Genomic DNA, 26,900 nt, shown 5'->3' with positions numbered 1-26,900 from the left:
GGGCTGGGGGCTGGAGGAGAGGGGCGGGTCTCGGGGATGGACGAGGAATAAAGGACCTGAGCGACGGAGGAGGGGGCGTGTGGTCTCCTTTCTAGACACGAAGGAGTCCGCCAGCCTCAGTCTGTTGCGTCTTGGGGAGGGGGAGGGAAGCCAGCAGGTTCTCCCCTCCTCCCCAGCGTTTTCCTCCGGGAACCCTTCCAGGCTGGTTATTTCTGGTTCTGCCGGGCTTGCACCCAAGGTACCCCGCGGTGGAGGCCCTCCAAAGATGTGAGTGGGGAGCCAGTTTGGGGGCAGGCGGGAAGGGGATTCACGGCTTCTACCTGGGCATAGTTGATGAAGAACAGCTGGTCGTAGGTCATATCCAGTCCTGGCAGCTGCCTGTCTTTGCCGCCTTCCTCTACCCACTTTAGGTAGGCCTGCGGGCAGCAAAGGGGTGCTGGCCTGCAGCTGCCTTCCTCTCCGGGGCAGAATGGAGGGCTGGCTCCGAGGCCTGTGCCTGGTGGGGTCCTGCCCCCTTCGCTTAGGGCCCTTTGAGCGCCCGGGGCAGGGGCTCGCCACCTTGCTCAGTGGCCATCTAGGCGCCTGCACTGGCTGGGCTCCCTGCCCACGCAGCCTCCCCACATGGCGCCCACCTAGAATGGGCTCCTGATGCCCAGTGCCTGAGGCTGCAGGTGCAGGGGTGTGCGGCAACTGTCACTGTCTCACTTGGAGCTGGACAGTGGCCTCCGTCAGTGTGGAGGGCTCAGCTCAGGTTGGGGTGCTGCCTGCCAAGCAGGCTCCCCGGAGCAGTGCTGCCTCCCAGTGCAAATAGCCAGGGGTCCCAGGATACGTCTTGGCTCGGACAGGGACGGGGGCAGTCCCTGCCATGCGGAGGCCCCCATCCCATCTCCTCGACCCACCTTGTATGCCTGCCGCACCCCTCCATTGTCAGCAATGTTCTCCCCAAGTGTGCTGAACCCGTTCACCTGCACACAGGAGACAGGATGGCGGGCAGCACCCCTCATCGGGGCTGGGTGGGGCGTGGCCTCGGGAGGGGCGGGGCCCGGGGGTGTGGCCTCGGGAGGGGCGTGGCCGGGGCGTGGCGTGGCACGCTGAGGGCTCGCTCACGTTCTGCTCCTCCGCCAGCTCCCAGGAGTAGTTCCCGTACTGGTGGATCATGCACTCCGACTGCTTCCGGAAGTGCTGGGCCGAGAAGTTGCTCCACCAGTCCAGCATGTTGCCGTTTTTGTCGAAGTTCCGGCCTGGGTGGGGGCAGAGGCGGGCTGTCCGGGAGGCCCTGCCAGCCCCAGCACCCGGCCTTCCCCGCCTGTCCTCTGGGGGGGGCCTCAGTGACCAGAGCCCATGTTGGTTAGCAGAGAACAGGTCTGCTCAGAGCGCCTCAGAGCCACTGTGGTTCAGTGGCCCTTCCTGGTGTCCAGACTCTGACCCCTGGGTGAGGGCGGGCCTGGTCCCTGGGGACATGGGCTGCTCTCGGAAGGGGCCTGCGGTCAAGCTCTATGAGAGAACCAGCCTACTCGGGTTGCAGTTGGGGCCCCTGTTCCTGGTCACAGGCCACTAGCACCAGGCAGGGTGGCCATGCCCAGCGGTGGGAGGTCAGCCCTGTCGGGTAGGCACAGCCCTGGGTGGAGGCTGCTGGCTGCCCTGGAATGACACTGAGCTGGGCTCTGTGGCAGGCGAGGACAAGGAGCTTCTTCACAGGAGTCCCGGGCAGTGTGGCTGTCCCCCCTTTCACAGGCCCAGGGAGAAGAGTGGCCAGTTAATGAGGTGGAGTCAGGATCCTCCATCCCTGTGCCTGGAGCAGGAGCACCACAGGCTACGCAAGCCGTGTCCTGACACAGCAGCCCCCCTGTCCATGCCCTGGGCCTTGGGGTTCCCATCTGAATCACAAAAGGGGTTGGATGGGCCTCCCCAGGGCCCCTTCCCGGCGGCTGAACGTGGCCGCAGTCCCCTTTGGGGCCTGCTGCTCAGCGATGGGGCGTGTCGCTTGGAGGTGCCGCTGTGGCCGCGCAGCAGCGATACCGTTGTCGTCAAAGCCGTGGGTGATCTCGTGCCCGATCACCATCCCGATGCCCCCGAAGTTCAAGGCCTGTGGCTGCTCCTTGCTGAAGAATGGTGGCTGGAGGATCCCGGCAGGGAACACTGCCCAGGGTGGGCGGGGGCAAGAACGAGCCGTGAGTGCACCTCGTGTGTGCCAGAACCTCTAGGGTCCTGCCATGTATCCCCGCAGCCTGGGAGCTGGAGATCACGACACACCCTCATTTCACAGACGAAAAAGCTCAGGCTCAAAACAGAGGGCAGGGCCGGGGTGTGGAGGGCCCGGGGCCCAAGGCCAGGGTGTCCCCGCCTCTCCATGCTTCCTTCAGGAAAAGGGTCTCTGCTGTCTCCCCCAAAACCCTCCCACTCTGATCACAGGCAGGAGAGCAGGTTCCTGCAGGTGGGAGAGATGGTTCCTTCTCCCCTTCCGAGAGCAGGCTGGGGGTGCCCCCAGGAGGAGGGGTGGGGGCTGCTCACCGCAAGCCCACCATCGGTGAACCTACCGATCTGGTTCCGGTTTGGGGAGTAGAACGCATTGACCACGGCGGCCCCGATGATCCAGCTGGGAGAAACAAGTTGGTCATTTGGCACCCGGCCTCTTGGGGAACCTTCCTTCCGGCCCCCTACCTGGCTGACTGAAGACCACCCTGAGGGCCCATGCCCCAGTGGTCAGGGGTGCTACTGAGAGACAGCCAAGGCAGGGGCGGGGCCAGTCCAGAGATCAAGTGACCAGGACCGGGGGGGTGGGGGAGATGGCGGTTCTGAGTCAGACCCAGCCACCCTCCCCGGCTGGCCTGGCGTCCCCCAGCCCCCCGCGCCCACTCACAGGTTCTGGTCCACCTTCTCCCGCAGCTTCTTGAGGCTCCGCTGGGCACCAGCCTTGAGATTCTGCAGGCTGTTCTCAAAGTACAGGTGCTCGGAGAAGTTCAGCTGCAGGAGAGGGGCGGTCACTGCGGGCCTTGCACTGTCCGCAGGGGCCCGCGGAGGGGGAGGTCAAGGGTGGATGGGGACAGGCCTCCGCACTTGACTGGCTAACAGGTTCTGGCTGTAGAGGGAGGGACGGGGCCCAAACCTGGCTCCGCACATTTACATTTACTGTCTCTGAGACATTCCTTCACCACCACCCCCCTCCGCCTCGATCCTCTGTCCCTAAGGAGGTAATGCTAGAGCCTCCCCACCCCCCCCAAGTCTCTGCCCCAGGAGATCAAGGGCGCATGCTCCACAGGGGCAGGTGGGGCTGGCCAGGGGAGGGGCGCACATTGGAATACTCCTCGTCCAGGTGCTTGTTCCTCTCATCCAAGATGTAGTCCGGATACCCAATCTGCTCCCGCATGCTCATGGCCTGGGGAGGAGAGGCGGGGTCCGTGCCTGTGCCTGCCTCTCCCTGGCATCCTGGCTCCGCCCCCGCCATGCGGGTCAGAGGCTAAGGGACTGGGCCCCTCACTGCAGGCTGCGAGGAGGTTTAATGGGTACAGGATGTGGAGGTTTAATGGGTACAGGATGTGGAAGGGCTCGGCCCCGGGCCAACCTGTGCACCTGGAGGCCAGCTTGGGGTCTGGTGGGGCGAGGGCCGCACGGAGCCACTTCTGTTTGGCACATTAGCCCAGAGGAGCTCCTGTGGGTCTTGGCCTCACTGCTGGGTGCGCTGCTCCGTGAGGCCATGGCCACCCCACCCGTTCCCAGGGTGCTGGGGGGTCTCCCAGGACGGGCTTCCAGGCCTGCCTCTGCCCACAGTCCTCCCTTGGGCCAGCTACCCCGCGCTCTGACCTCACGCTGAAGTGGGTGAGATGGCCGACGGCCCCCTCCGCGCGCGAGGCCCCGGCCTCGGGGCTCCAGTGCCCACCCACCTTCTCCTGGGCCTTCTTCTTGGACGGGGCATCCATCCAGCGCAGCTCGTCCAGCGCCTCCACAAACACTGCCCGCACTTTATCGATGAGCTCTCTGACCTGGGGACGACCAGCACTGGGGGTGCTGCAGGGGGCTGGTCCGAGGCGCAGCCCCACTGTGGGCTTCTCCGGGTGTGGTGTGGGGTTGGGGAGGATGACCCGGGGGCAGGGTCTCTACCGCTGCGCTTTGTCCTAGGGGACCTAGGGCCTCCCCCAGAACTCACACCTGTACCCTTTCCCGGGCAGCCTGCAGGGTGGGGGTGTGGGTGGCCGATGCCTGACTAGGGGGGCCATAGGCGCGGATGGGCGAGGCTTTCTGGCCTCCGCCCCCCCCGACCCCGTGTGGTGGGCACCAGGGGAAATATGTCCCCCCCACCCCCACCCCTGTACCCCGAGAGCACATGTGCTGCTGGCGGGCCAGCGCGGTCCCTCGTGGGAAGCCTGGAGTCACAGCGCCAGGCGGTGGTGATGCGGCCTGTCCTCGCGGGGGCTGGTGTCCCTTCGGGTGGGGGGCTGCACAGGGTCGCGGAGCACCCACCACGTTCTTGCTGTCTCCTGGGAAGGCGGCCTTGACGTACAGCGAGCCCACGGCGCTCTCCATGTTGCTGTTGACGTAGCTGACGCACTCCCGCCAGCGGACCTCCTCCACCGTGGTGCCGTACAGCGCCTGGCGGTCGCCAAGCGCACACGCGTTCGTCCCTTCGTTCCCCAACACCCGCCTCCCGGTCCTGGGTCTCAGGGGCCCAGGGGCTGGTAGGGGACACGGGACGAACTCAGAGCCTCGCCTCGGAATGCTGTGCGCAGGAGAGGGGAGGGCCGAGTTCGCAGTTTTGAGGTGGGGGTCCTGAGGAGGTGGGGGTCCTCAGCAGGCAGGGAGTTGGGCCTTCACCCCAGGGTGGGGCTGGGGGGTCCTACCTGGCCCTAAGCTATGCCTCGTCCCCTGTCCTCACCACCCTGGCCTGGCTGTCCGCCCAGATTCTGCCCTCGAGGACTCCAGCCCCATTCCCGAAACCGGGCGAGTCCGGCTCGGCCCCGGGGTCTCTGGGCCCCGGCTTCCTCGTCATCCAAGTGGCAGTGAGAACGTCTGCCGATCCTTCCCCAGGGGTGCAGGGGCGCAAGACGGAAACATGTCCCATCAGGCCCCTGCCCCGAACATCAGGCCAGAGCTCCGCCTGGCATCCAGCCACACCTTTTGGGGCCTTGGGGTGTTCTGCCCCCCGAGAAGTCAGTGTGACCCCTTCTCTTCCCTCAGAGCTCCAGGACTCAGCTCCCTCCTTGATGCTTGGCTGGTGGGTGTCTCCAGCTCGGCGTGTGAGAGCAGGAGCCTGGACTTGCCCCCACATGCTCTGCCCCGGCGCCTGTGGCATGGCAGTGGGGGCCTCCGCCCATCAGTCTGGCAGAGGACCTCGGAGTGCCCCTGGCTCCAGGGTCCCTCATCCTCCGTGTCAGGTACAGATGCCACACACGTCTGCTGTCAGCACCTCGGCACCTCCCCTGGAGCCATGCACTGGCCACACCCTTGTCTAGCCCCCTGCCTGTCGGATGACGGCCCCAGCCCCCCTGTGCCTCCACTCCCAACTCCACAGCCCCGCAGGTCACTGCCCAGAACAGCCAGCGTGACCGCGGGGCCTCTCCGCGGGTCCCCCGCCCCCAGCAGCCAGGGCCTTCACGCGTGTGACCCATGCTCTGCCTGGATGGCGGCCCCGCCTCCTCCCCCACCGGCCGGGGCCTCTGCACCTGCCGTGCCGGTCTCGGGCCTGCATCGCCGTTGCCTTAAGATGTCCAGCGTCACCCCCCCGGGAGAGGCTGTCCCGCCCTCGCCCCGCCCTCACGCCATGCTTGTTGGTTCGAAAGAGCAGATCTCGGGGCTGCTGCCCACCACCCGCCGCTCGCTGCCCGGCGGCTCCTGCGTGGCTCTGACCCCAGGGCCCCGGCGCTCAGCGGGGCGAGCCGGCCAGGTGGGGGCCACCTCTGCGCGACTGCACATACCTTGCGGTAGTTGGCACGTGCGTCCCTGAATCGCCGGCTCAGGCTGCTGATGCGGTCCAGCACCAGGCGCCAGACCAGGTAGTTCTGCATGGTCCTATGGGCGGCAGCGGGGGCCGGGCGGGGACAGGGGAGTGCCGTTTGCCCAGGGAGGGGCCACGGCTCATGGGCCCCAGGCCAGAGGTTCTGTCCCAAGCAGGGAGTTCAGGGTGGTGGGGAAAACCTCCAGGACAGCCCCCCAGGGACAGCGTGTCTGCCCCGGATGCTCGCGATGCCTCTAAGGAAAGGCTCCACTGGCCGCTGACATGCATTTCTCCAGGTCCTTCGTGCCTCAGAGCCCGTGCTCCGTGGTCCCTCCCTGGGAGGAGCCACTGCTGGGACAGGGGCAGAGCAGGGGCAAGGATGCTTCCTGCCACCTCCCCGGGGCCTCACCTGGCTGAGTAGAGGTCGATGATGTCTTCCAGGTTCTGGAGGTAGGGGGTGCCGTAGACTACTACTTCTTCGCCCGGCAGCATCTTGATTTTGACAGAGGACAGCACGGATTGTATGAAGAGAGTCCAGTTAAATCCCTGGGGAAGAAGGGGGTGAGAGAGAGGGAGGCACAGCGCCCGGCCTCTGAGAGACACAGCCCCCACCAAAGCATGCTCGAGAAACAAGGCACAGGTGATCGGAACCGGGAAAAAGACGGGTGACATCACTACAGAGCCTAGGGACTGTGAAAGGGTAAGAGGTTATGCCAATATATTCGGAGACTTAAACGTGATGGATAGACTCCTGGAAAAACACGACTTAGCAAAAACGATTAAAGAAGACATGGAAAATACGGTCTTATTTGTCATAAACTGGATCTTTAATTTGAAATATTTCCACATAGAAATTTCCTGACCTATCTGGTGTTCCAGTGGAGTCTGTATGACATTCCGGGAAGACACACTGCCAATCTACTCAAACTTCCCCGAAAAGAGTACTAGAAAACTCCTTTTGACTTGATTTACGGGGCTGGGAACAACTTTCCTACCAAAGTAAGGATATTACAAGAAAATAGTAGGCCAGTCTCGTGATCACCGATACCAAAAACTCTAAGCAAAATATTAGCGACTAGAATCCATCCACACCTGGGTAACATAGATAACACGTCACGGCCAAGTTAGATTTATTCAAGGGATTCGCGTTTGGTGTAACATTTGAAAAATCGATATATTCCGAATAAAGGAGGAAAATCTTTCTGGATAACTGCATCAAGGAGGAAAATCACGTTGATCTTAGTAGATGCAGAAAGGCATTTCGTAAAAGTACCCATCTACTCCCGATAAAAACTCTTTATCGGATTAGAACTAGACAGATTCCATAATCTGATACAAGGAACCTCAATAGCCATAGCAGCGAACATGACATGGAACGGTGGGACGTGGCCAGCTTCACGCGAGGTCTACTACTGCGACCTCGGTGCCAGGCCGGATGTCCGAGCCAGGTCAGTAAGATGAGTCAATAAAATTAGAGTCAGTGAGACTTGAAAGAGGAGAAATAAAGCTGTTACTTTTCACAGAGGATGTGGTTTTGTGCGCATCTAATCTGAAAGGATCTACAAAGTGGCAGAAGTGACGTGTGCAGGTTAGTATCTTTGTGGCAGCAAAGAGACAGACTTATTCTCACTGCAGCCACGGAGTGGTGGGCGGCTGGCCCGTGGGAGATGAAGACCAGCGGGATAGAGCGTGTTCAGACACACACGGGTGCACACATACGATGACGCGCCGACACACGGACACGCGTAGACACGCCACACGACGCTCACAGACTTGATCTCTAAACAGAGGTGGCCTGCAGAGCAGTGTAAAGGGGGAGTCTCTTCCATAAATAGTGCTGGGTCACCCGACATCTGTACCGAAGAGCAGAAATGATCTCTACATTGCTCTCTGTAAGAAATAAGCTCGAGGCCGATCATAGACCTAAGCGACCTTGAGGGGGCAAAGATTCCTCAGCAACACCGAGGACAGTAGCCGCGCAGGGAAGCTGGGCCCATCTTCTATAAGTCGATCAAGTGGACTCTGAAACCCGGTCAGGAGGTAGGAGCCTGCCCTGCTCCCTCCGCCCTCGGCCCAGCCCTGACCATGACCTCCGTCCGCCCTCTGACGCGCCCCCCGCTGCTGGAGTCTAGAAGGCAGGACTGCTGCTCCTTCTGCAGGCGCAGCCCCTCAGGGCTCCGCCCCTGTGCACAAGGTCTGGACAGCGGGGAGGGGACGGTCCTCGGCCGCGGGCAGCCAAAACCGTGGGCAGAGCCGTGCTGGGGGTCTGAGCAGGACTCGGGGACAGAGAACCCTGACTCGGTCGTGTTGACAAGCCCTCTCAGCCCGTTTCCTGCTCAGAAAGCCGAGATCGTCACAGCAGCCACCTCACGGGTGGAGTGGCCCCGTTTCCCAGACAGTCCAGGTGGCACCTGCTGTGCGGCGTGAAAGCGTCTCCGTTTGGGTGGCCAGGTACATGGCCCCCCTGCTCAGGGGCTGGCGCATTCTGAGGCTCAGATGGGGGCGGCAGGAACGGGGCAGGCTGGGCCGGGGTGCGCCCTGAGCACCTGCATAGGTGGGGCCTGGTGCCGAGGGCTGGGGACCAGCTTTGTCATCCACGCTGTGGGGGCGGGGGCAGCCTCACCTTCAGGCTGAACTTGTTCTGCAGCTGCTCCACCTCCATCCTGTGGTACAGGGCGGTGACGTCGTGCCTCTCCTCCTGGGGGGCCGTGGCCTGCACCGGGGCGGGGGTCGGAGCCAGCGGTGACAAGGGGCTGTGCCAGGGCCCAGGGCCTCCCCCGCCCCCACCAGCGGGCCAGACTCACGTTTGCCAGCTGCGTCTCCAGCCTCAGCACCTGCGCCATGTCCTCCTGCACCAGGTAGCTGTCCTCGGGGAGGTTCATGTCGGCCCGCAGCATCGTGGCCACCGACACCATGAACTGCAGGTAGGCCTCCCGCACCTGGGCCAGAGGACGCAGCACGGAGTGGGGCGGCCTGGGCAGCCTGGGCCCCCACGGAGCTCTCTGTGGGGGGTGGGCGCATGACACAGAGCAGGCCCCCGCAGGCCGCAGGCGGGGTGGCTTTCAGGCTGTTGCACCCTCCCGGCCAGGCCCTCCGCTGTCACCCACACTCCTCTGGGTGCACTGCCCATGGGTGCCCTGTGCTTGGTGCCCAGACCCATGCCTGGGCCCTGTGCCAAGGCCACACCAAGGCAGCTCACAGCCAAGCGCCCCATTTCACCCCTTCCTGCGTGTGACCCCATGTCCCTGAGGTTCCATGGGACCGGGGGCCTATTCTGCTGGACTTCATGTCCGCAGCCGAAGTGCTGGCACACACTAGGTGCTTCAAAAAGGTCCAGGGCCGTCAGGGGCTGGGGTTAAATTAAGGGCGGGCTGCCCTAGCCAGGCTTGCCTCAGCCCACTGAGACCTGCTGCCTCCGTGCCCCATTTGGGGGGGCCCTCCGGGCTGCAGGCAAGAACCACAGGGGCCACCGCACCTGCCCGGCCCGACCCACAGTTGTGGGGCACAAGCCGTTCTAGACGCCCAGACCCTGCTGCCCTGGGGTGGGTCCCTGGCCTGGTTCTCCAGCCCCGCGGCCTCGCTCCGTGGCCCCGCTATTGACCACGCTCGTCTTTCCCCCTGGCTGTCCCCACCCTCCACGGCCCGGCTCACGGCCGCCTCTGCCAGGAGGCCCGCCGTATTGCTTCCCGGCCCGTCTGTGGGTCATTTCACACCTCCCGCCCTTCCATATTCTGCTCCCTGCTCTTCCTGGCGCTGCGGCCTATGGGTCATTTCGCTCCGCCCCCGGCTGGTCCCGGTCCTGCCTGCCACTGCCGGGCCCCTCATTTCTCTCCCCCTTGGAGGCAGCAGCAGAATGGCTAAGCGGGGAGGCCCAGGGCCCTGGCGCCTGCGTCCAGCCCTCCAGGGGCCCTGCAGGAAGCCGCTGCTGTGGACCACAGTCCTGCCTGCACCGGTGACATGGCCTGGTAAGGTGTGCCCCTCGGGGCTGAGCCGAGCTTATCCCTGAGGGTTTGGGGACACTCCCTACAGCGTGGATGGTGACAAAGCTCGTCCCCAGCCCTCGACGCCAGGCCCCGCCCATGCAGGCGCTCACGGTCTAGCTGGGGGGGGCGGCAGGGAAGGGGGTGCCCGTCCGCCGGACTCACCTTCCGGTTGCTGCCCTCCCTGAAGTAGTGCTCTCGGGACGGCATGCCGAGGCTGGGCTGGTCAATCTGCAGACACAGAGGCCGTGACCCTGGGCCTGGCCGGGCGGGTGGCGGCCTCCTCCCCTCCCCTCAGGACCCAGAAGGGGTGATGTTGGGGCGTGAGCCGGCTGGGTGAGCGGACAGTGGCGGGCAGCGGGCCGCTGGGGGAGGGGGTGTGGGCTTCTGCAGGGAAGGGTGGGCGTTTGCCACGCGGGTCCCTTTGGCCTTCTGGCTGTGGCCAGGGTTGCTTCTTGAGGTCAGGCTTCCTGTCCGGGCGCCAGAGGCGGGACAGCTGGTCCCGAGAGCCAGCTCAGCATCGGGGCGTCTGATCAGGACGGGGGCCGTTGGCAGCCGGGCCCCCAAAGCACAGAGGTGGACCGGAGCAGGCCCGGGGGCCATACATGAGTTCATCCACCCCTCGGGCCTCGGCCCTGGCCATCTTCCCGCTGAGCCGCGGGAACCCCAGCCAGGTGGGGGGCCGGCCCGGCCCTGGGCGCGGCACGTACGTAGATGATGTGCCGGCTGGAATCCTGGTCGTCATTCCAGACGAAGAGGTCGATGAGGACGCGCCTGTTGAACTGCGTGTTCATCATGGCCAGCTGCTGCTCCAGCTCCCAGGTGGGGCCTGGGGAGGCAGCGCCCGATGCTGGAGACCGGCCGGGCCTCTCGTTGCACGGTGGACCCAGACCTCGGGGGGCCACAGGGAACCACCGGGCCCTGGGAGCAGCAGTGTGCCAGGGGCTGCCAGCCGTGGGTGCGCCCCCCGCCCGGCCACCGACGTGGGGCTGGGCCGGAGCACAGAGAGCAGAGCCCGTGCCCGGAGCCGGGAGCCCCGGGTCCCGCGGCCGGGGGTCTGAGTCCTCCCTAAGGCCTGGGAGGCCTCGGCTCCAGGGTCCCGGTCTGTGCGCGGCCGCCCCCGGCCTCGGCCTTACCTATGGTGTCGTTCCACTTGTCCATGGCCACTGGCCAGCCGCCCACCGCCGCTAAGACGTCCAGCAGGGGCTGAGAGCCTCGCTTCTCTATCACACCTGGGAGGGGCGGGAGTGGGCGGTCACCGCCCAGGCAGCCGGCGGGTGTGACAGCTGAGCGGGGCTGTTTGTCCACACTACACTGCAGGGGCCAGGGGTCCTGGAGCGGAGCCAGTCCTAGCAGGGCAGCACCCCCATACCTGCTCTCGTTCATGCCGGGGGGGCACCCCACAGTCTTGTTCTGCGGTGGTCGCACCCCCACACTCACCCTCATTCATGCAGCGGGGCACCCCCACAGTCACTCTCATTCTGCAGGGGGGCACCCCATACTCTCATTCTGTGGGGGCACCCCACATGCAGCACCCCACACTCTTGTTCTGCAGGGGGCACCCCACTCTCGTTCTGCAGGGGGGCACCCCACACTTGTTCTTCCGGGCGGCACCCCCACACTCACTCTCGTTCATGCAGGAGCGGTAAAGCATCTTCGCCTTCTTCACGGCCGGCCGGTCCTTGCTGGTGGAGTTCTCCAGCACCCCTGTGGGCCCAGAGAAAGCGGGACGGAGGCCTAGGTGGCTGCTGGGGGCCAGGTCAAAGGTCCCCACGCGCCCACCACTCTCAGGGAGAGGTGGTCCCTCTGCAGCCCCTGGGCCTTTATCCCAAGGGAGCCCCTCTCCCTCATGCCCACCGGACAGAGGAGGGCTCAGCCGGCTGTCCCCACGGCCCACTGCCGCCCTCGGGTGGGGCAGACGTACAGTCTCACCTGGGCCCGCCCCCCAGGTGTCGCCAGCTCACTTTTGAGGATGACCTCCAGCTTGTCCCGCAGGATGTCGAAGACACTGTACCGCGAGTTGCTCTCGGGGATCACGTGGTGCCGCAGCCAGCCCCCGCACGCATACTGGTAGAAATCGTCACAGGGCTCCCGTTGCGGGTCCATATTCTGGAGGATCCTGGAGGCTGCTCGTCCCCAGGGGTTGGGTGAGGGGAGACCCAGTTGTGGACACCGGGAGGGCTGTCCGAAAATCACTTGTAGCCACGTGCCCTCGGGAGTGGTTGTCACCTGCTCTGAGCCTCAGCGAGGTCGGAAGCAGGGCGTCTAGGGCCACCACTGATCAGCCACATGACCTTGAACCCCGTGACCTCTCTGACCCCCCAGGTGGAGGGGATGGGCTGAGAGTATGGGCTCGCAGGAAGTGCTGGGCTGGTGGCCCTGCTCCACGAGCCCCCGGCCTGAACCTTTCTGCCCCGACTGTCCCTGGAGCCCCAGTGTCCTTGGGACGGGGGGAGGGGCAGCTCTCGCCCATCCCCAGGGGTCGTTTCTGTTAGAGGGGACGAAGGTGCGGGTACCTTGAGTGTGCAGGGACAGGGGGAGCCGTTCCTGGCTGCACCTCCGTTCTGGACCCTCCACCCAGGACCGCCCACCCCTCCGCCCCCCATTGTCTTTCGCTTGGCTGGGGCCTCGCAGAAAGCACCACGGCGAGTACCCACGACCCGAGCGTGGGCCGAAAAACCACACTTCTGAGTTTTCTCGCTTGTTTCCCCACAGCGTTTTCACTGTTTTTGTTTTTTGGCTTTTGTTTTTTTTTTAATCCACAAGTAATTTAAGAGAAAGCCCTGGGACAAAACGTGGCTGAGGGCGTGCATTCGCGTGGCCTTCTTTCCAATGTAAATGCAGACGAGAGCCCCTGGGTCCAGTGAGGACAGGGGCCTGAGCACGCAGGGGAGGCTTGAGGGATGGGGGCTGGGAGAACTGGGGCCGGAATCTGCTTCCTCCCGCCGCTGCAAGGCCGAGGCCCCGTCTCAGGTGTGCCCCCCCCGCCCCCTTCTCGGGAGCCCCGCCCCCCACCTCGGCCCCACCCCCGTCTCGGGAGCCCCGCCCCTGGGCAGGGCCGCGGGAGGTGGGAGGGGCGGGGCTTACCTGCCATCACACAGCCGGGGGTGGTGCACAATTCGTCCTTCTCCTTGGGCCGTTTGATGGCTGCAGGCAAGAGGCAGAGTGAGCACGCGCAGAAGCAGGGTGGGCGCAGGTGGAGCGCAGGTGTGACAAGGGGGCGCGGTCGGGGCCGGGCCTCCACACCACCCCCAGCCCCGGTGGGAGGTCCAGCCTGGGGTCTTGAGGGCAGGTCCAGAGGGCTGCCGCGTGGCCCAGGCCTTGGGTGCTGAGTGAGGGTGAGCCTCCTTCCGCTGGCCCCCTGCAGTGACCTGGGCGCCTTCACACCCCCTGCCTCCACTGACCCTGCAGCGGCCCCAGGCCCTTGGGGCTGAAGCGCTGCGCCCTCCGCCTGTCTGCCCAGCCAGCTCTCACCCCAGCGGGGGCCGGCTCTTGCAGGCAGCCCGCCCGCGCTCCCGGGCTCTGCGCACCCGGTGCCAGCTGGTGATGTGAATGCGCAGCGTCCACGCCCGGCGCGCCGTGTGACTCCTGCCGCTTCCCGGTGCCCGGGGAGCATAGTGCCCGCAGCAGGTGCTCACGGCTGCGTCCCTGCCACTGTCCTCTCTCCCCAAGGGACTCCGGGGGTCCCGCGCACCGCCCACCCCCCGCTGCCATGAACCGGCCGGGCCGTGGGCTCCCTGCCCTCCGCCGAGAGTGCCGCGGGAGGCTGGTTCCCAAGGCCCCTGCGGGGTGTGCTTGATGGGGTGGCAGGGCTACCTCGGGGTTCTCGTTCTACAGGGGTCTTCTCCTCCTGCGAGAAGCAAAGCCGGCCAGTAAGGAGCGGCAGCTGCCTCCCTGGGGAGAAACACAGCACTCAGCTCTCACCTCCAGCTGCGCCTCGGGGGCGGCACTGGCGTTCTCCTGAGGTGCTGCAGTCCCGGGGTGCTCCCGGGCTCCCTGCTCGGGGTGCAGCCCCTCCCCTCTGTAGCAGGGCTGGTCACCAGGGACCCGGCACACGGGGACCCCAGCACAAGCCATCTCTGAGCTGCCCTGGCTTGCCAGCCCACTCCCAGGCCCTCCCCACCTGGGGCCCCCAGAGGGCTCCTGAGGCAGGGCCTCCTCCCCCAAGAAAGTCCCTCTGACTTCCTGTCCCACCTCATGTAGGGCGGGCAGCTCTCGAGGTCCTGCCAAGGCAGGGACAACGGGCTCTGTTAGGGAAAAGGTGTCCTGTGTGGTCGCTTTCAGACCCACTGGCTGCCCTCGGCTCCAGCCCCCGTCCTCACTGTCGGTGACACTGTGAAGCCACCCTCCCTCCCTCATGCACTACGTGGGGGACTGCCTGGCCAGCGTCAGGGTCCCCCGGGATGGACTGTCCATTCTCACCGACAGACAGTGAGGATGAGGAAGGAGGAGGAGCAGGGCAGGGGAGGGGAGGACCAGGCAAAGGCAGAGGGACACCAGGCCCGGCCACCTTCGGACCCAGCCGTGGCTGAATTTCCCCACGGAGAGGCCGTGAACACCTGGCGGGAAGGAGGGGACAGGGCTGTCCACAGAGTCTTCAGAGGGTGTGGGCTGCCCGGAAAGGGGGGGCGCCCCCCGGGGTCCCGGCCACTGGCGGGGACGGTCGCGAGGCGCGCGGTCTGGGGCGGGCGCGGCGGGCGTTTCTCTCCACTGTGCTTTCTGTGCCTCGCTCGCCCACCCACTAAGCCAACACGTGCCCATGACGGCCAGCCCGCCTGGCGCTGGGCCCTGGAGATTCGGCGGGAGTCGGACACGACTCCCCAGGAGCCCCCGTGCCGTGGAGCCGGGGGCAGCGCGGCACCGCACGCGCGCGGGGGCAAACCCGAGCCCCGAGCCTCGGGGAGGAGCGCGCGGTCCCCGCACCTGGAATCCGCGAAGAGGTAAGCGGATGCCGGGTCCCCGCGCTGTCTGCCGACCTCAGCAGCCCAGAGCCTTGGGACGAGAGACTAGAGCTGGGACCTCAAAGGGCCACAACCCCAGGGACAGAGTGGACGAAGAAAACGAAGCTGGAAGACACGTGACTTGATTTCCGCGCATGCTCTAGGGCGACCCGTGGTCAGGGCGGCAGAGCCGTGGCGAGGGCGGAGATGCGCGGGTCCGAGGAGCCGGGCCAAGAGGCCGAAAATAGACCCGCGCGAATACCGGGGCGACTGGGTCTCGACAAAGGCGTGAAGGCGATTCGACGGAGGGAGGAGAGTCATTCAGGAGCGTTCCCCGTGGAACCAGTGCACACGCGCGTGCCAGAGCAGACCAGAACGCTCAGACTCAGACCTGACGCCTTGCACGACGGTGAGCTCCTAATGAGCCACAGACGTAAACACAACATGCAAAACTCCTGGGAGAAAACATAGGAGGAAATCTACATGACCTCGCACCTGGCGATGACTTTGAAAATACGACACGAATCGCACGATCCGCGAAAGAAAAAAATCGATCATTTCCTCAGTTAAAATGAAAAACTTCTGCCCTGTGAAAGACTTGTTAAGAGAATGGAAAGATGAGCCACACACAGAGAGAAAATATTTGCAAACATACATCAGACAAAACGCTCGTATCCAAAAGGCACAAAGAACCCTCAACTCTCAGCAATGGGAAAACGAACACGTTGATTAGAAAATGAGCAAAAGGTACGAAGATGCCACCAAAGCAAAGACAGACACGGTTGGAAAGTGAACGTAGGAAAAGATGCCTCACCTCACCCGTCGCCAAGGAACTGTAAATTAGAACAATAGGCGTCAGGTTCCACTACACGCCTGTTAGAATAGCCAGCCAAGCTCGCTGACACCCCTGCTGGGGGCGTTCGGAGCAGTGGGAACCGTCGTGACCCACTGTGGGGCCGCTCGCCTGGGTTTGCTGGTTTCTTTCAGAACCAAACCCAGAAATGTGGCTCCGAGCTGTTCACCCAACTGATTTGAAAACTGACGTCGATGCGAAAAATCTGAATGAGAATCTTCGTAGCATCTGTCTTCATCGTTTCAGAAAACTGGAAGCAGCCATAATGTCCTTCAATAGAATAATGGATAAACTCTGTTACAACTATCCCATGGAATTATAATTCAGGAATAAAAATAAATAAGCCGTCGAGCCACAGAAAGACACAGATGAATCTTAAGTGTGGATTACTAAGTGAAAGAAGCCAGTCTGAAAAAGCTACCTACAGTGTGATTCTCATTATATGACATTCCGGAAAACCCGAGCTACACAGAGAGTAAATAGGGACGGCCAGGAGCTTGGCAGGAGCGCAGGTGTTGGTGGATGAACAGTAAGCAGGTGAAGGGAAGGGATATTTTAGGGCCGTGAAACTATTCAGTACAATACTGTAATGGTGAATATAATGTACGAGGCATTTGTAAAAACCCATGGAACTTTACAGCACGAAGAGCGAACCTCATGTATGCAAAACCTAAAACAATTACTTGGGGGGCCAGGGCATCCCGGGATGGAATGCAGCTTGAGAATCTTACGTGTGTGACGAGTGTGTGAATAACCTCAGTGGCGGGGTCGTGGATAAGGGGCTGCCCTCGGTAGCTGTGGAAATGAGCGAGCGTGGAGGGCCGAAGGCTGACAAGCTGCACACACGTGCTGTGCTCTAGGCAATGAAGTTTCCTGCGGGATCCTTGCACCGGTTCTGAAACCACCACCCATGTCCATCGATTGAATAAGTAAGGCAACGAGGCGGCCGGGCTTATCACCGTTGGCGCGGAGGGGGACCGATGAGCAAGGGGAGGAGGCGGGGGGCGGGATCCCAGTGGTGATGGATCAGAGCTGCAGACGCCAGTGCCGGCTCCTGTTTAGCTCGCTGCAAGCACAGATAATCATGAGACAACACCGGACGGATCCCAGTCGAGATCCTGAGTGTCTGTAAAACGCCTGGCCCATCCACGTCACAGTGTCACAATCACAAACAAACAAACAAACAAACAAAAAGCCTCAGGGGACGTCTGAGAAACCGTCGCAGTCGAGGGGAGGTTTGGTGACTAAACGCAAGGTGGGACCCTAGGACGGAGAAGGCCGTGGGCAGAGCCCCGAGGAGCAGGCCTGGTTAACAGCTGGACAGCAGCGTCGGGCCGGGCCCTGGGGCAAATGCATCGCACTGATGTCGGGTGTCGGTAACGGCAATGGCAGGGTGCGGGGCGTGTGGGAACTCTGCACTGTCTTTGCAATAGCTCTAAATCTAAAACTGCTCCCTAACATTTTAAATTAGTTTCAAAACAACTCAGAGGATCTGAGGCCGGGGAGACAATATTCGGTGGCTTAGCACATGTGTAACAAGAGCCCCAGAGAAGAGACACTGTGGGTCAGGGCAATCTTTGAAGAGAGAACGGCCAAGGAGGTTTCAAAACGGATGAAAGATACAAACCTGCAGATCCAAGAAGTGCTGTGTGTCCCAAGCGGGAGTAAATACAAAGAAACCTACACACACAGCAACATCACAGTCAAACTCTTAAGGGATGAGAGAGAGAGACAGAGAGAGAGACAGAGAGAGAGAGAGAGAGACAGAGAGAGAGACAGAGAGAGAGACAGAGAGAGACAGGAGAGAAGAGAGAGAGACAGAGAGAGAGACAGACAGAGACAGACAGAGACAGACAGACAGAGACAGACAGAGACAGATCCTTAAAAGCGGTCAGAAAGAAGGGACATTGCATCCGGGAGAATGACAGGAAGGACGGTGGTCGGCTTCTCATCACAGACAGAGGACGTCTCCATCACACGCGCCACAGCAAATCCTAAAGAAACGCCTTCCCGCAGAAAGAAGGTGAAAGCCGCTGGAAACGCAGAGGGGCGGGAGGGCATCGTGAGCCAGACAGGGGAAACGAGGGGGAACCGGGAGCAGGAAGTGTTCTAAAGGCCCAAACGATGCTTCTGAGTAGTTTGCTTCCAGCCTGGTCAGACGCATCCAGAACAAACAACCGAGGAGGCAGGTCCACTCCCTCTTCCAGCCCCCGCGTCTTCCCGGCAAAGCTGCCACCACCTCCTGGGGCCAGACCGTTGGATGCGAGGGCTGGGTCAGTCGCCTGCGGACACGTGGGCTCCCGAGGCCATGTTTCCGAGTCCTGCTCCCCCACACTGCCCTCTAAGCCACGTCGCCCCATTTAATCATCACGGACGCTGGTGCGATTCGCCCTGCCCACTTCCCCGAGGAGACCCCTGACGGGCAGGTGGGGCGCTGACCCACGCCACCAGCAGAGGCAGAGGGTGGGCTGCCGGGCCCCACATTCTCACTTCAAATCTTTGTTCTTCCCAGCAAGAGACAAAGCAAAACGGCCAAGCCTTTTCGACGCAAAAGCTGAATAGAAACCAAGTCTCTCTCTCCTGCTACGCGGAGTTGGCGGCAAACAGCCCAAGGCGAGTTTGTCCTTGTCTCTCTGGAAGGCAGGCGCTCTGCTTGAGACCCTACTGTCGTGGCATCCGCCCCGCGTTCTTTCACATTCGCTTGAGTCCCTTCTGGACTATTTTCACAAAGGCTCTGCATTAACAAAACAATGTTGACATTTCCTTGGAAAGTTTTGTTCTCTCCTCAAGGTCAGCCTCGATTTAAACCATTTGCTGCTTCTCTCTCCCTCTTTCCCGTTCCTGTCTCTCCTTTCTCTCTCCCTCTCTCTCTCAAAATAAAATAATAAAATAAAAAAGGGCTACGAAGAACTCTGCGAGGTGGAAAGTAGCCCCCGTCCCTGCAGAGTGCTCGTCGCAGGCTGGTTGCCACGTGTGTGAGCTTGGTGGCCGTGCGGGCAAGGCGACCTGAGGCCGAGAAGCTAACTTCGAGCAGTGCCAGTTGTGGAAACACACACACACACACGTTCCCCAGAGGGACGCGGGATTCCCACGGGGAAAGCCAGTTCAAGCATGAATTTATGTTTATGAAGAGACGAGCTCCCAGGAGTGAGAAACGACAAACAAACTAGGATCCCACGGATTTCATATTTTGGGGTTATCTGAGCCAGATGTGTGGAAGGTGGCATCAGGGGGCCCAAATGTCAGCTCTTCTCTGTATCCACGCCTTGACCACGTGACCACTTGGAGCTGTTCCCAAAGGGGCACAGGATAGTCACCCTCGCCCCCCGCCCCTTCACTGTGGGATTGCCCTGTGTCTTGCTTTGGCCACTAGAATAAAGCAAAATGGCTTAATGCAGTTGGGAGCCTCGGTTCTGAGAGGCCTGTGTGCTTTAACTGGCCCTTTCGAGCCTCTGCCAGGAGAGGGACGTGCCCACGCCTGCTTGCTGGGCCTCGTAGGAGGACAAAGTCCACATAGAACAGTGAGGCAGACTTAGCCCGGCTGCTCCCAGCCACCCCGTGGGTGTGTCTCACAATAAACAGTTGCTGTTTTATGCCCCTGAGTATTGGGGTGGTTTTTAAGGCAGCGATCGCTAGCTGATGCAGAAAATAACCCAGGTATGTTCGAACTATTAAAAGAAATAAAAGAATTGAAAACGAGAGCGAGAAGCACTTAGAAAGAATCAACCAAAAGTTCTCGAAACAAACAGAGATATAGGCGCTGGGATTCAGTTTTTAAAAATGCAGCATGGATGGGTTAAGCAGATGTCACAGAGGGAGATTTCGCGAACCGGAGTGCAGTTCTGAAGAATTTACCCAGGATGCCAGGCAAAGTCAAAGAGACGGAAATGCTGCCCACAACGACTCGGAGGGCGGAGCGAGGACCTTTGAGCACACGTGGAATCATGCGATCAGAGTGTCTGAAGGAGAGAGCAGAGATCTACGATTTCCCAAAGGCAGTAAATGTCACCCGTGGTTAGAATCGCGGCAGATCTAAAGCAGGGAACTTCACAGCCGGACACCTGGCGGTGAAGATGCAGGACCCCAAAGAGAGAAAGCAGCTCGGAGGGAAAGAAATGGCACCCGATGGAAGAGCAGTGACGGTGTCGGATTCCCACACGGCCGCGATGGCGGCCAGACGGGCGGAGGGTTCGCGGAATTCCGGGGTGAGAATCGAACACCGCACAGTTGCGTGGGCTCAAACCGTAGTATCGCACCCGCTCACTACCTAATAGCTGCTACGCAGAGCAAGGACGGGCCTTTTGCAGAACGACGGATTCGCTGCGTTTCAGAGACGGGTGGGGTCTCAGGGATCCGGGCCCATGGCCTCTTATGAAACGGGAAGACGTTCGGGGCCGTGTTTAGGAGCTGTTGGGAGCTTTTCACTCGAGTTTGTGAACTTTTGCAGGAGACAGTGAATCGTAAGTACTCGTGCAACATTAAAAGCGGCTCACTTCTTAAGGACTGTCTGGACAAACGACCAGAGCGGGTGGGAAAAGGATTTCTAAGGGTTAGAAATGTCATTTTGAATGGGTTAACGTCTGGAGTAATTAACAAGTGCTGTTTGTGAACTGTCGGTGCCTTGTCCCCAAGTCACGTGTTACGGCATCCCTCAATTAACTCAAATACGCTTTACAAGCACGAGGTGGGTACCTGAGCTGGGTGAAGACAGGCCTGTAATAAAATGATCAGAAAGAAAGGAACCTCCTTCAACGAGGTAGCTACTAACGCTAAGGAAACCAAATAATAACAAAGCAAGAAAATGTAAGCCAGCTAGTCTCCGGAGCTCAGCCGTGAAAAACACTCCGTAGAAAGACTGCCAGCGATGACTGGGGTGCCTCTAAACGCGGCGATACGCCTGCACGGGGGGCGGGTGTGCGGGGAGCGGGGCTGCCTTCTGTTCAGGGGCTCAGCAACAACCTCGATGAGAGGGTGACCACGGCATCTGGTGGGACGTCATTCAGCCAGACCGTGAACAGCGTGGCCGACGTTTGTCTAGGTGTTACCGGTGCATTAAATCATTGACCACTCAAGCGAGCCCCTAATGCTGCACTATGTGACGTTCCTTTATACAGATAAAGAAACCGAGGCACAGAGGTGTGAAGGGAGCCTCTCGGGGCCACCCGGCTGTGAGGTGAGGGAGCTGGCCTGCCCAGCCAGGCTGTCGGACTTAGGGACCTGGGTGTCACCACACCTTAGGGTGCTGCCCGCGACCTCACACTAATGAAGACAGAGGGCCCGGACTTGGTTCAGAACACGAGAAGACACTCTAGTCCAAGGGCTGGCAGTATTTTTCTGTAAAGGGCCAGAAAGTGGGTATTTTAGGCTCGTGGTCCACATACAAACTGTCTCACCTATTCAGTTAGCATGAAAGCATCCATAGACCATATGTAAATGAATGGCGCGGCTGTGTTCTAATAAAACTTTATTGACAAAAGCAGGCAGTGGGCCAGATTCGCTGGCCTCTGCACCGGACCACAAACACGGCTGCGTCTGAGGAGCAGAATTCCAGGGTGGCCGGGAGGGAGCGCAGGGGACTGTATCTCCCACTGTAATTTTACAAAAACATTTGGTTTTCTGAAAAAGATTTATCCACAACTTTTAATATAACAAATATCGAAACAAAAGAATCCAAGGTAACCACGAAAAGGATAGACAGAGAAAAATCTCAAGCTAGTTGAGGGACAATAAAATGAAAAATAATAGCTCGATCCGAAAGAAGGCAAGAGGAAAAACATACCAGTCATCACAGTGAATGCAGAGCCTAAATCTTCCAGGTAAAAGACACCGAAACCGAGCTATATTCTGTTGCGAGAGACACATCTAAAGCTAAGGATACAAAATTTCAACAAAGAAGAACAGAAAAAGAGACAAAGCAGATGCTAATAAGGATTTATGTATTATGTTCATATTAGACACAAAAGAATTTAAAACAAAACAGAATTTAAGGCAAAAAGCATGGTTAAGATAGAAAACGTCAGTACCTGATCATAGGCGCTGGTAGGTCTGCTCATTCTAAATTTGTATTCGCATAATAATGTCGCCTTAGAATGAGTAAGTTGATACTGGACATAACTACAAGGAAAACGGATAGATCTCGAGTGCAAGATTTTAACACACGCAGCTTTCGATAATTGAAAGGTCAAGGACATTTAAAAAGCAAACATATAGATTTGGTTAATCCAACGGATACGTCTGTATCTATGTTTGTGTCTATGTCTGTATCTCTACGTTCTTCTAAGTTAGCGACCGGCTTACTCCGCAAGCACACGCAGATTATTTGCAAAGCTGACCACGCGTTATCCTTAAGCAACCCTCAGCAAATACCAAAGAATCCGACCTCGTAAACCATGGCTGCCGACAACAATGCAATGGGGTTAGAAACCAATTTGTAAAAAGGTAACTAAAAAAATCTCCATGCATCTGGAAATTAAAAATAAGAGAGTTCTAAATCACTCACGAGTCAATAAAAACTCAGAGTGGACATGAAAAATCCTTAGATAATAACAGTGCACATAAACCCCGCCACGAGCCCAACCAGCACGGAGGCCGAGATCAGTGGTACACTCCTTTCGGGGAGTCGGGTCACAGGGTCCACTCGGATTCAGGGGATGGTGCGGATGGGGAGGCAGGCTGAGCAGGGAGGGCCCTCCTGTCTGGAGGTCTCTGCAGACGGCGGTGGGGCCCCCTTTGCACCCAGAGCTGGGGTGGGTGGGGCCAGCCCTGTCCGTAGGAGGCCTCTAAGCCGGGTGCTTTGAGCCTGGGGAACCCTGAATAGAGGTTCCCTGGGGTCTGGGCCCCCAGGGGTCTCTGGGCCACAGTGACCTGTAGAGTTGGCAGTGCCCATCTATCCTGGCAGGAGACCAGGAGGGGCGGCAGGGCACAGCAGCCGGCACCCGTCAGGCCGAGCAGCCCCGCGGGGGTGCCGACCACGTCCACAGGCTGCACCCCTCCTGGCTCACGGAAACAGCCTTGCGCAGGGATGGGTGCGCGGATGGTGCCCCAGCGGCGGAGACAGGCTTTGGCCCGTGAGGGGACATTCTAGTAATAAAGGCTGAGGTGCCCTACTGTTGGGAGTAGAGAGGTGAGTGTTTCTGCGGACTCTCCTGAGTCCTGAGACCCCGCCGTGGGAGGAGCGCACCGCACCTGCCGGCAGGTGTTCACCTGATGTACACGCCTCCCCCCCCACCGCCGCCCAGGGGCCAGCAGGACGCAGCTGGGGCTGACCCGGCCGCCTGGTGCCCAGGTGCCTCCAGTGAGCCCCCGGCTCGCCCCCTGACCTGAGAGGGGGCGGTCCTGCGCCCCCACGCGGCCCGGGTGGGGGACAGCGGAGGACACCGCGCTTGGGGGTGCTCCCGCAGGGCAGCGGGTGGCCTTGCCCCCACCTCTCCGGGACCCCATTCCGGCTCCCTCCCGCCGTCTGTCGGGGAAGCCGCGAGGCCCCGAGACCCGACCTTCCGCGGGCCAGGGGAAGAGGCCCCCGGAGGGTCCTCCCCGCACGGTGGCCATGGCGGCGGCAGGAGGCGCCGCGGGTCCCCAGCGCGGAGCGCGGGCTCCTGCTGCTGGGCCGGCCGGGAACTGCAGCGCGCGGGGCCGCCGGGCTGCGCCTCCAGCCGCGAGGGGAGGGGTCCGCGCGAGGGGGCGGGGGACCCCGTTTGCGGCAGCGCGGGAGTCCCGCAGAGGCCGGCGGGCTCAGAGCCTGCAGAACCAGCCGTGCTCCAGCCCGCGCCCGGGCAGAGCCTTCTGGAAGGGGCCCCCGCCCCCCGCCAGGTCAGTGACCCTCCGGAGGCCGCAGCACAGCCTCGCAGCCTCCGGTGCCCAGTGAGACCCCGCCTGCCCACTTGGCAAGGCTGGCTCCTCCCGGGGCGGGCGCGCAGACCCTTCAGAGGGCGGGTGGGCGTGAGTCTCTGAGAGCAGGGTGCTGGGGGGACGGGCCTGGGGGAGGGGGCGTCCTCACTCACCTCTGCTGTGGGCGTAGAGGAAGCCCAAGGCCACCAGGGCGCCTGTCACCAGGAGCAGCAGGAACAGCAGCCCTCCTTCCAGAAAGCCCGGGCGCTTCTGCCCTGCCGGGCGGGCCATCTCCACCATCCCCACTGGCCTTTCCGGCTTCCCCATCACCAAGTCTCTAGAAGGGGCCGGTGCACAGCTGAGCCACAGCCAGGCCAAGGACAGCGGCAGCGTCCACCCAGGGCAGGGGAGGTGCGCTGTGGAGCCTCCGAGGCCCTGCCCCGGGCCGGAAGGGCCGGATCCTGGTTGGGAGCAGGGGCCGGGTCCTTTCGGGGTGCTGGGTCCCCCTCTCCATTGCCAAGCGCACACCTGGCCCGGAGTCTGTGTTTCCACGCCCTTCCTGGGCTGGAGGTGCCGAGTGCCTGGGGCCCCCTGGAGCAGGGGGCGCCCCAGTCTGTCGGCCACCGAGGCAGTCTCTTCCAGAGGTCGGCCTCTCCCAGCCCACTCTGGTGGGGGCTGGTCTGGGGACCACTCTGCGCACAGCTCGGTCCATGTGCCAGACCCAAGAGGCCCAGCTCCCCCTGCTTGTCGAGGGGCTACTGCAGTGGAGCCTGCCTGGGGCACACTCACATGCACACACATGCAGGTGAGTGTGCATGCACACAGGCGCGTGTGAGTTGTGTGCATGTGCTCTCACGCATGCGTGTGCACGTGTGCATGCATCTGCATGTGAGCCATGCACACGTGTATGAGTGTGCATGCGTATGAGCGTGCATGTGCACACATGTGTGAGGTGTGCACATGCAGACGTGTGACTGTGTGTAAGCACGTGCGCAAACACCTGCATGCCGTGCACATGCGAGTGCACTGTATGTGTGGGCATGCATGTGCAGTGTGCTCCATGTGTGCATGTGTGTAAACACGTGCATGTGAGCGCACACTTTGCGTGTGAGTCGTGCACGTGTATGAGTGAATGTGCACTGGTATGAGCATGTGTGTGTGCGCCTGTGCGTGCACTGGTGTGAGCATGTGTGTGTGTGCCTGTGCGTGCAATGGTGTGAGCATGTGTGTGTGCATGTGTGAGCAGCACTGGTGTGAGCATGCGTGTGTGTGCCTGTGCATGCATGTGTGCGTGCACACGCCTCCTTCGCTGGCACTCAGAGACCTGCCCGGGAAAGCTGCTTAGGCACCCAGGAAGCCGCTGGCCGCTCTCCACTCAGGACAGGCTCGTGGCCCCGGTGTCTGGGCCCCAGTGCCCAGCCCTGCACCAGGCGGGCTGGCAGTCTCTGGGAGAAGCTTGAGGACACAGGCCAAGTCCTGGCCTGGGCACGGATGTCCGGCTGCTGAGACTGCCCAGGGCTGGGCTGGGTATTCTCACCTGCCAGCACCTGAGGGTCTGTCTGTGCTTGGTCCCGAATCACAGGGGGTCTTAGACTGGGCACCTGCCACATGCCCCCACATGAGAGGGGAAGCAGGGCCCACCCAGGTCTCAAGACCCGTCGCCTGTCGCCATGCCCCCGCCACCCTCCCTGCCCCAGATCCCTGCCTGCCGCCTGTCATTCGCCAAAAGCCCCTGCTCAAGATCGCTCGCAGTGAGGCCTTCCCGGGGTTCTGTACTCGCACGGCCAGCCCCAGCACCCCTGCACCCCAGATCCAGACACACGCCCCTCATTTCCATTTCCACTTCCATCTTCTCGGGAACGTCATCGCCAGGGGGCAGGGGATCCATCTGCGGGGCCCCCGGCACCTAGACCCACCAGCCCGAGGCATCGCCCAGCATTCGTCAAATGAGTGAAGGTGACCGAGCTCCCTAACCGGGCGGGTCAGGCCCGGCCTCGGCCTGGCGTCTGTGGCTCTGGGTCCCCCAGTCGTCTCACTTTTATCATGACGAATGAATTCACTCGCTCGTTCTGTTAGCCTAGTCTGTCCTGCTGGCTTCTAGGGACCCCCGTGACAAAAAGGCACATACGCAATACAAACCTTCAAATCGAGGGCTGGGGGCAAAGCCAAGCTTTGTGCTAGAGAAGCAGAAGAGGGGTCGCCGAGGTCCCCACCGGTGGCCTGTCCAGGCTGTTGTGGTCGCAAAGACGGGGTCCTTTCCTGAGGGGACTGTGCCTGGTCGGCAGCCACCTGCCCCAGGCACAGATGAAACTGCATGTAAATACCTTGCCTGTCCCCTGGGAAATGGGCTGGGCGCATGGAGGGCGTTCGCAGGGTGCTGCCCAGGAAAGCTGGCCTGGCCCAGCTCACCTTCAGGTCACTCGGGAATGGCTGTCACCCGCAGGCAGGTCTCGGAAGGCTGGCTCAGGATGGCCGAGAGTCTTGGTGGGCAGGGGCTGGGAGGGTGGGGCTTCGGGTGGCAGAGCAGTGATTTCAGGGGCCAAGTGAGGCTGGTGCTGGCTTCCGGGCCCCCTTTGTGATGCAGGCGTGGTTCCCTGGAGGTGGCGCGCCTCTGCTGCTCCGCGGAGTTCCATCTGTGTTTGGTGTGGGGGGAGGGGGCAGAGCGCAGCTCCTGGGGTGCCAGCTCCCTGCCGAGTGGGTGTCCCTTCCAGGGCTCTGGCCCTGCCTCCGACCCACAGTCCAGAGGGGCCGCAGGGGCTGCTGGGAGGGGGGCCCGGCCCCGGCCCCGGCTCTCGCCTCACCCCGGAGGTCAGACCAGAGAGCCACACTGGGGTGCGGTTCGCGAGGGCCCTGCCATGGGGCTCCTTTCCCTTTAGTCTCCAGCGAGGATGCTGGGGTCTGGGGGGCTTGCTAGGTGTAAGGGGAAGTGGGGGGTCCTGGCATTATGATGGGGGTGGGGCTGCCAGGAGGGTCCCCACTCCGAGGCACCCATATTCAGCTGGCGTGGGGCTCAGTTGCCTCCGTCTGCCCCTGGGGACTCCAGGCTCAGACCCTAGTCCCCAGGGGCTGGTAGCCTTGGCTGGGAGAGTGGGAGAGGCCCCCCAGGCTTGGCAGGTACCCCAGAGTGTGAGTCAGCCCCCCAGGGGGCCGGAGGCCTCGGGGCAGAGCAGGCCCCAGGCGGAACCCAGATTCACCTCAGGCCTGAGGCGGTTGCCCGTGGTTCTGCTTCCGTTTCGGAATCTTGTGGAATGAGCAGCACCTCCGGGCCCCAGGGGGAGTTGGGGTGTCCAGGTGGGGCCGGGCCAGAGAGCCAGAGGCTTGGGGCTGCCCGTTCGCCGGAAGGCCTGTGCTGGGTCCTGCTGAAAGCCTGC

At 61.6% G+C, this 26,900-nt stretch overlaps 1 protein-coding gene across 1 annotated transcript; it reads right to left on the bottom strand.

Annotated features, from left to right (window-relative positions):
• Positions 1-9: 9 nt before the first annotated feature.
• MMEL1 (membrane metalloendopeptidase like 1) lies at positions 10-23,871 on the bottom strand. Its single transcript, XM_039842418.1, has 21 exons — positions 23,703-23,871; positions 13,726-13,803; positions 12,997-13,056; positions 11,874-12,035; positions 11,536-11,616; positions 11,046-11,141; positions 10,620-10,738; positions 10,075-10,140; positions 8,734-8,868; positions 8,553-8,642; positions 6,339-6,475; positions 5,910-6,003; positions 4,459-4,587; positions 3,882-3,980; positions 3,293-3,376; positions 2,861-2,964; positions 2,538-2,596; positions 2,020-2,139; positions 1,108-1,241; positions 900-965; positions 10-416 (listed from the first exon to the last, which is right to left on the bottom strand). Exons 1-21 carry the CDS (start codon positions 23,854-23,856, stop codon positions 207-209), a joined length of 2,277 nt encoding a protein of 758 aa, XP_039698352.1. The 5' UTR covers positions 23,857-23,871; the 3' UTR covers positions 10-206.
• Between the last annotated feature and the right edge of the window lie 3,029 nt (positions 23,872-26,900).

This window comes from Pteropus medius, unplaced genomic scaffold (assembly GCF_902729225.1).
Source record: "Pteropus medius unplaced genomic scaffold, Ma_sr-lr_union100, whole genome shotgun sequence".
Classification (NCBI taxonomy): domain Eukaryota; kingdom Metazoa; phylum Chordata; class Mammalia; order Chiroptera; family Pteropodidae; genus Pteropus; species Pteropus medius.
The sequence above is the reverse complement of the archived record's forward strand: the minus strand, read 5'-3'. Positions and strand labels throughout refer to the sequence as shown.

Coding starts and splice junctions, on each gene's coding strand:
- MMEL1 (XM_039842418.1), bottom strand. CDS start 23,856: ATGGGGAAGCCGGAAAGGCCAGTGGGGATGGTGGAGATGGCCCGCCCG. Junction 8,643..8,733: donor TGGAGACGCAGCTGGCAAAC/GTGAGTCTGGCC, acceptor GCCCCGGTGCAG/GCCACGGCCCCCCAGGAGGA. Junction 6,004..6,338: donor ATCGACCTCTACTCAGCCAG/GTGAGGCCCCGG, acceptor TGCCGCCCATAG/GACCATGCAGAACTACCTGG.